The sequence below is a fragment of the Nilaparvata lugens genome, chromosome 9 (assembly GCF_014356525.2).
Source record: "Nilaparvata lugens isolate BPH chromosome 9, ASM1435652v1, whole genome shotgun sequence".
Classification (NCBI taxonomy): domain Eukaryota; kingdom Metazoa; phylum Arthropoda; class Insecta; order Hemiptera; family Delphacidae; genus Nilaparvata; species Nilaparvata lugens.
In genome coordinates, this window is record NC_052512.1 from 8,972,138 (window position 1) to 8,980,898 (window position 8,761).

The window sequence follows — 8,761 nt, forward strand, 5'->3', positions numbered from 1 at the left end:
AATTAATATTCACACTATATACAATAGTCATTCTCTCAAAATCACTCTCCCTCTTTTTCCTTCTCCTCCCCTCCTCCTCTTCTTTCTCTTCTCCTCCCCTCCTCCTCTTCTTCCTCTTCTCTTCTTCCTCCTCCTCCTCATTTCCTTTTCTTCTTCTTCTTCTTCTTCTTCTTCTTCTTCTTCTTCTTCTTCTCTTCCTTCTTTTACTGTTCTTGACAATCCAATTCAATCTCGTGATCAATAATTTCATCAATATTAGGACTATTTTCGCAAGAAAGACCATCACAGTGCTCACACATGGCAGAGCAATCAAGTCCCACTTTCCGACACCCACAATATTTAAGACATGATGTCTTACAGCTACAAGACACAAGGTGCAGAAGGTGCAAAGGGTTTGGTGCTTTGTACCGGTTTTAAACTTTTCTTGTGATCACCATTTTTCTTCACCATTTCCATCTTCCAGCCCCAATCTGTAGCATCCATTCTATTTCCAAGCCATGTCTGCACTTGCAAATACACTCTAAATATATGTTGATGTGCAGCTTCAGACGTTGGAGGAAGCTTAGCAAGATCAAAATTAGATCTGAGTTTTGATTTTCTTGCTAGTTTTGTAAACATGAAGTAACGTGCTTCATTGAGGCTTGTGTGCTTTTTCTGGCCATACAAATTCAGAATAAAATCTTCACCATTTCTTTTCAGTTCTTCTTTAGATGAATTTTCACAAATGAACACTGATGCTTGTCTTTGAGCTTCTTCTGATTTTTGAACAATTTCTAAAGATTTTATTTTTCCAAGGCCGAAAAAAGAAGAAGTTGTATCACAGCCTGTTATTGCATAAGCAAACAGTAAAAGCTTCCTTGTATTTTTCACCTTATCTATTATCTTTGAAATGCTGTAGAACACTTTTCCATGCAATCTTCCTGTTATCTGTTTGCAGAAGTAGATTTCTTGATTCTCAGGGGCAAGAGCTATCAACAGTATCAACAAATCAGTGTCTGTACCATACAACATAACAGTTTTGTGTCTCTTCAGCTCCTCTATTCCAGTCGTCACAATGGAAATATCAGCATCGTCTTTTGCAACAATTGTATTGATATAAGCTCTTCAGAAACTGAAAATATAAGCTTCTTCTTGTTTCTTCTGTTGCCTAAAAATTCTTCCTTTGATGTTAAGCATTTTGTGTTCCTATCAAAATCTATGTCATTTGAGGATTTTTTGCTGCTCTTCTATTCTGCTCTTCTTGTTTAGTTGTACCTTCTGGATAGCCATCAAATACAACCGTTACATTTTCTCCAAAGTTTTCTACAACATATTTTCGATAAATGTGTATGATATTTCCATAAGTGGAGTCTTGTGGCCAGGGAACATAATGAAGGAGAAATCCTCCATCAATAATCACACATAAATTTGTTTGATCAATTTCTTCTTCCTCTATTACAGCATCTTGAAACACTTTCAGGATAGATGATTTAGTTCCTTTTCTTAGTGAAACATTGTCGAAGAGAGATGGTGGATGTGAAGACAGTTCATATTCAAGATACAATTTCAATTTTTGAGAGCTATCACACACACAGAGTATTCTATTGAAGAGCTGTTGAGAGTTGACTGGTATTTCTTTGGATCTGACTTTAACTAATTTGTGTGCTAGTTGGGTCTTAACCATGTCCTTTCTTTTTAATGTCAGTTTCCCAAATGATTTTCCTACCATTGTCTTCATAGCAGCACAACCTATGTCATAGGCTTGGTCACAGTTGACTGACTCATCACTGATGAAACCAGATGATAATGAAACTAGCTCTCCAGATTCCTTATTTAATGGATTGTGTTGTCTGAACCATGTGGTGAACTTATCAATATCAGCTTGGTCTCTGAGTTTTCTTGACTTTCTCAGCTCAACATGTTGTTCACTGTAGGTAATAGAAATGTCTAAGAACTCCTCTAATGCTTCATTAATCTTTATGAAGTATGGTGTCCCAAGAATCCATTTATTCACAGTACTTTCATTCATTCCCCTTCCATGAGTGAGTCCTCCTACAGATTTCATTGGCCTCATCAGACATTGCTCTATGCACATGTCTGTCCATGTTCCTGACCAGTATCTTGTTGTTCTTTTCACAGTAAAATATCCCTTGTTGATGAAAAGATCTAATTCTTTTTCAGAGAGTTTTTCAGTTATTTTGGTCATTTCTTGGGCATAAATATGTGCAGACTTTGCATAAGGCAAGTGGCCTGATGCATGGAAATATGGAAGCATATCTGTTGTGCATTTTAAATGCATAATCCAATCTCCTGTCCTCTCAGCATACACAAAATAAGAGCTAAATCTATAGTGTGAAAAAGCTGCAGCCACAACTTAGCTGTCCTGCTTGTCTTTTCAATGGTTTTCATACATTCATCCATTGATTGAGTTTTTCTAATAGCAAGGGGTTCTCTAATGCATGTTTTGTTGACATTTCTCCTGAAATAATTTTTCTACATACTTCATCAACTTCATCAAAACAGTGTTGGATATCAGGAAACTGCTCTCTAGCAATGTTCATTAGAGCTGCTACTGTTAGTGTAAATGCTCGAAGACATCTGTCATAAGCATGCCCATTCATCATATGACTTACTGTAGCTTTTCCATACACTGTGCCCCAGAGATCTTCTAGACCACTTCCTTCCATAATCTTCCCAATAGCTCCCATATAAGACATCAGTAAATGAAATCCTCCCAAACGGACAACAGTTTTCGATATTTTACTGTCTTTATCAGAGGCACCTACTATATCCATAGCTTTTAAGAAAAGAGGCTGATCAAATGTAACAATACAGGTTTGATTTTGTTTCTTACTTTGGTCAGCTGCAAAAAGCAATGCTGTGTAGATGGTTGACATATTGCTGGGATCCAATTAATAAATGGTACTGCCATAATGTATGTTGTTTGACATTCTGCTGAGTTTGTCATTAGGTTGGTCATAAATCCACTCCACCCAGGCTGTGAGTGTACATGAGAAAGCCATACGAAGTTGAGGGGATGCAAATATTCTGAAGGTAAACATGACACACTTCCAACTTCTTTCAGTTTATCCAAGTCTTCAATGATCATGTTAGACAGACCAGCATTTCTTTTCTTCATTGGATACACATACTCACGAATACTTTCAATGTTTTGAAATGATCCACTTGAAATCCTCTTCACAGTAGTTTGAGTTTGGACACAAGAACCTGGTGTGATGCACTGAATGCCTCCCATGGAATGAAAAGTTCCTAGTCCATCTAAGGTTCGAATATTACGTCGGCATTGTCAAAAACGTGTTGAAGAAATCCATCAGGTTCAATAATTGGGGAGCCAGCACTGATTAGTGACGTTATGTAAGTCGAAGCTTCGTTGTATGATGCACACACTCCCATTGAAGACAACATGTTTATTAAATGTTTAGAACCATACAGTCGATGTAAAGTCAAAGCTAGGCTTGTCTGTATAGGTGAAAGGAATGATCTTGGTCTCACAGCAGATATTATAGCATGACTTATAACAATACATTTCTTATTGACTTTTTGTGATTCAATTGAATTCCTCTTCTTTGTAACCTGTGACATGAACATTTCAAGAGTCTCGGGGATGAGATTTTTTCCACCTGATTTAATTGTTTCCAAATCTGGATACGAATTGAAGTCATAGGTTTTCCTTTGTATGTCTTCTCTTATTATTGAGGCAGCAGCTGAAACAATCCTCTTCTCTCTTCTTCTAGATCAAGAACCCTGTTTCTATACCAATTGTCCACAATTTTATGCACATTGTCAGTAAGGCAGAAAACATTCTTTTTACCAGAAACATTTGTTAATGTTAGTCTCTCTTTGAAATGCTCTTGGAGAAGCTTTCCTAAGTGTTTGTCAGAATAAGCAGCATCATCATCAGCTAAAGATTAAAAATATCCTGAACTTCTTTTATAGTATATTGGCACTCATCATTGTTTTCTATATAGTTACATACTTTGGTAAATGTAGAAGCTAATTTGGTTTGAGGTCTACCTTTTTGTGTTTCAATCGGTTTAGATTTAGTAAATTCTGTGTAGCAATGTTTGTGATAGCGCGCTTCTGCTGCTACTAAGTCTATTGCACTTAGAAGTCGGGCTTTTACATTTTCACCCCATATGTCACTCCTAACGTTGCACTTTTGTAAAAAACTTTCTTTGAACTCGATCGTCGTTACTTCGTGAAATGGTTTTCTATATTGAGTTGGAATTTTAGAGCTGTAATTTGCTGATTTTCCACAAATAAAACAACACAACTTAAAATCAAAATTGTCCTGATGGGTTCTACGAGTAACTCCAGTGGTTGATGTACTGGGTTCATTTTGTTCATCTAGTGTCTTTATAGCTGCTTGAATACTCGAAGGTCTTGTGTATTGTTGCCTACATAACTTGTGTAATTTAATAGTACTCTTTCCTCGTAGTTTTTCATGTAAACTGTCTCTTCTTTTTTTGCTGGCTTCAGAAATAGCATTGATTCCATTCTTTACAACTACAATATTGTCATCTAGTTTGTTACCACAAATTAAACAATTTAAGTCCGATTCATCCATCACTAATTGTTTCAAACTTGTTTGGAGTAACAGGAGCACATCACGCCGAACTGATATTTCTACAAAACTATATTTTTGTGTGTAATCACTCAGAAGGGATCACAAATAATAATTCATAATCGAACTGTGTGAAAAATTGTCACCATCAATGCACTAACTACGAAAAATCTACCACGTGTTTCACTGAAAAATTACGAAAATCTACCACGTGTTTCACTATGAAAAATTACGAAAAATCTACCACGTGCTTCACTACGAAAAATACGAAAAATCTACCACGTGTTTCACTACGAAAAATTACGAAAAATCTACACGTGCTTCACTACGAAAAATACGAAAAATCTACCACGTGCTTCACTACGAAAAATACGAAAAATCTACCACGTGCTTCACAACGAAAAATTACGAAAAATCTACCACGTGTTTCACTACGAAAAATTACGAAAAATCTACCACGTGCTTCACTACGAAAAATTACGAAAAATCTACCACGTGCTTCACAACGAAAATACGAAAAATCTACCACGTGCTTCACAACGAAAAATTACGAAAAATCTACCACGTGTTTCACTACGAAAAATTACGAAAAATCTACCACGTGCTTCACAACGAAAAATTACGAAAAATCTACCACGTGTTTCACTACAAAAAATTACGAAAAATCTACCACGTGTTACACTACGAAAAATTACGAAAAATCTACCACGTGCTTCACTACGAAAAATCTACCACGTGCTTCACAACGAAAAATTACGAAAAATCTACCACGTGCTTCACTACGAAAAGTCTACCACGCACGTCCGAACTTGGCAAACTTCCCTCGGAAACTGACATGAGGGATGAGAATGCCACTCATACGAGAATGCAAAGAACGAGTTTCTTTTCTTTATTTAGCAACAAAAACAATATTGAGAGGAGCAACGTTAGCGCCGCACCCCTACTGCCCGGCCCAGCCATAATAATAGATGTCATCTATTTCTATGGGCCCAGCTCACCACTGTATTGTCAAAATGTAGCATACAAAATACTTAGTCTTTTGTATATAATATAATTATATGTTATATAGTTATGCTATGAGCCTCACTCTGCATTTGTATCTCCAATATTATCATTTGATTTGAATATCGACTACCATCTACCACCAGAAGAAATAATGTTCTAATAATAGATATAATACTCAATAATATCTGACTACTGCAAAACGGTCGTGTCTTGCACGATCGATGTGTCAGTTGAGAAAGAATGAACTTGGATGTAATGAAATAAATTCAGAGTGGTGAAAAGATATATAAATTTATTGTGGAGAAGATTCTCAAATGGCAAAAAAATTGAATTGACAGATGAACAGATTATACAAAATATAGTTTCCAACTGATAAGTGAATATTAAATGATAGCAAATTTGAATCTTCAAATGATAGATACTGTATAGAAAATTAATAATTTCTAATTGATTAAATTGAGATGAGTGATAGCCCTTGGAAAGGGTCATAAGACTTACAAAATTAAGTAGGCCAAGTAGGCTAATACAAAATTATAATTTAAAAATAGAGTAAATGAATAGATGAAAATATTCCAGGGTGGGGTTTTGCCTAAGGAAATAGACCTTTCGGCTAAGTACAGCGTGAATATTGAAATTGACTTATTGAAATAAAGATCATTTATGATAACTTGATACCCTTGAATCTATAGTCATGACTTTTCCCAAATTGACAAATTTATACGCTGTGTAATTTTCGTAGATTAGCGGGGATCCCCTTTTATATGTTCAGACAACTTACATAGACTTTTGTTCCATTTTTGTATTCGAAATATATTCGGCCGTAGAATATATCGTTCTGGCTAGATCCTTCAGCATGGCGAAAGCGTCGAACAGACCTCACTATTATAATTTTAGGTTTTATTTAAATGAAATCGCAAAAATTAATATTACAGATTATTATAGGAACTTTAGAACAACTTTTAAAACGGGAAGAACAAAGATTAAATTACATTAACAGGAATTAAAGCCTTTCGGCTAAGTACAGCGTGAATATTGAAATTGACTTATTGAAATAAAGATCATTTATGATAACTTGATACCCTGAATCTATAGTCATGACTTTTCCCATTGACAAATTTATACGCTGTGTAATTTTCGTAGATTAGCGGGGATCCCCTTTTATATGTTCAGACAACTTACATAGACTTTTGTTTCCATTTTTGTATTCGAAATATATTCGGCCGTAGAATATATCGTTCTGGCTAGATCCTTCATGCATGGCGAAAGCGTCGAACAGACCTCACTATTATAATTTTAGGTTTTATTAAATGAAATCGCAAAAATTAATATTACAGATTATTATAGGAACTTTAGAACAACTTTTAAAACGGGAAGAACAAAGATTAAATTACATTAAAACAGGAATTAAAGTCTAAACAATTAAGTATGTGGACCAGGTCGTATCCCATTGGTGATTTCCGGAAAATGGCCTCGAGTCCTCTCCTCCTAATTTCCACCTCAGCTTCTTCTTAGAAATTAATGCTCTCCAAATTTACATACTAATTCAGGTGGTCAGATCCTGTGACGTAACAAATGCGTCAGATGGATGGTGGAAATAGATCCAACTATAAGCTTTCAAATGAGTAAAATCCCTTATTGTAAGTTGTTCCAAATTATTATAAGGTTCCATGAAAATATGAAATGAATAATATAATTTAATCCATTACAATAGACATTTGTTGAATAACGAGATAGGTTAACAATTCAAAAGAACTTGTGCTGGCGCCAATTTTGTCAACTTCAAGAGTAGCTAATGATTGTAGAACATAGACGTGATTTAAAAATAAAGTAGAAGTATAAAAACATATAACAATACACATGTTGTAATAATCCAGCTTCATAATAAAAAGAATATGAAAATCAGCTCAACATCTTTTAAGAAAGTGCCTAAAAAACAGAAGACATGGAGGTCTCCCATAAACCAACTCGGAGAGTTTCAAATAGACCATGTTGCTATCTCGTATGATTTTCAAAAAGAGATCAGAGACATACAGGTTAGAAGAGGCGCAAATATTGACTCTGACCACTACTTGACTAGAGTTCGAGTTCAATTCACCCCAAGAAGGAAAATGCCTAGAACACCACCAGCAGTCCCAAAATTAACCTAATGAATCTAAAAGAGTCCGAAACAGCAACAAAATGGGAAAATGTTCCTGCAAATAACTGGCAAGAATTCAAAGAAAAAATTACAGAAATAGCAAAGGAACACATACCACTACAAAAGAAACCGAAACATCCATGGTGGAACAGGGAATGTGAAAAAGCAGTTGAATCACGCAAAAAATCGTTTGAAAAATACTCTTCAAATAAGAATGAGATGACCCACAAAGACTTTCTAGAAACAAGAAAACTTTCAAACAAAATCATCAGACAAGAGAAAAGAAAATATGTAACTCAGCAAATAGAATCAATTGAATCCGATTTTAAAAATTATAACACGCACAGATTCTACAAAACGTTTTCAAATCAAATTAAAGGTTACATTCCTCAAAACGTTTGCTTCAAGAAGCCAGATGGAAGTCTTGCACTTAGCAATGAAGAAAATTGTGAAGTAGCTACTATTATTTTGAAAATCTTCTAAACTGTCCAGAACCTGTAGAAATTCTCCCGATTTTCAACCACATACCTCTACAACAGGATGAATCATTACCACCAACAGAAGAAGAAATCATCAAACACATAGGTAAACTAAAAAATAACAGGCGTCTGGAGAAGATGGGATTGTAGCAGAATTTTTAAAAAACCTAGGGTATAATTCGAGAAAAGAGCTAGTTTCAATTATCCAGAATGTATGGATCACAGAGGAAATCCCTGAAGATTGGAAATGTGCTCTAATACACCCATTGCATAAAAAAGGAGATAAGACCGATGTGAATAACTATAGGGGTATTTCTCTTCTTGCTGTCGCCTATAAAATATTATCAGCTTGTCTTCTTGAAAGAACCCAGAACAACTAGAACCCAAAATTTCAGATTTCCAAGCTGGATTTAGACCAAATCGTTCATGTCCAGAACAAATATTGAACTTGAAATTAATATCACAGATAAGAAAATTACGAAGTAAAGCCACAATATACGTATTTGTTGATTTTAAGAAAGCCTACGATTCAATCCACAGACCAACACTATTTAAAATTCTTGAAGAGAAAGGCCT

At 35.2% G+C, this 8,761-nt stretch overlaps 1 protein-coding gene across 1 annotated transcript; it reads right to left on the reverse strand.

The window, feature by feature from the left end:
* Positions 1-1,270: 1,270 nt before the first annotated feature.
* Positions 1,271-2,298, reverse strand: LOC120353027. Its single transcript, XM_039435461.1, has 2 exons — positions 1,706-2,298; positions 1,271-1,563 (listed from the first exon to the last, which is right to left on the reverse strand). Exons 1-2 carry the CDS (start codon positions 2,276-2,278, stop codon positions 1,546-1,548), a joined length of 591 nt encoding a protein of 196 aa, XP_039291395.1. The 5' UTR covers positions 2,279-2,298; the 3' UTR covers positions 1,271-1,545.
* Between the last annotated feature and the right edge of the window lie 6,463 nt (positions 2,299-8,761).

Bases quoted from the DNA above. Each gene is read 5' to 3' on its own strand.
- LOC120353027 (XM_039435461.1), bottom strand. From the start codon at position 2,278: ATGCATTTAAAATGCACAACAGATATGCTTCCATATTTCCATGCATCA.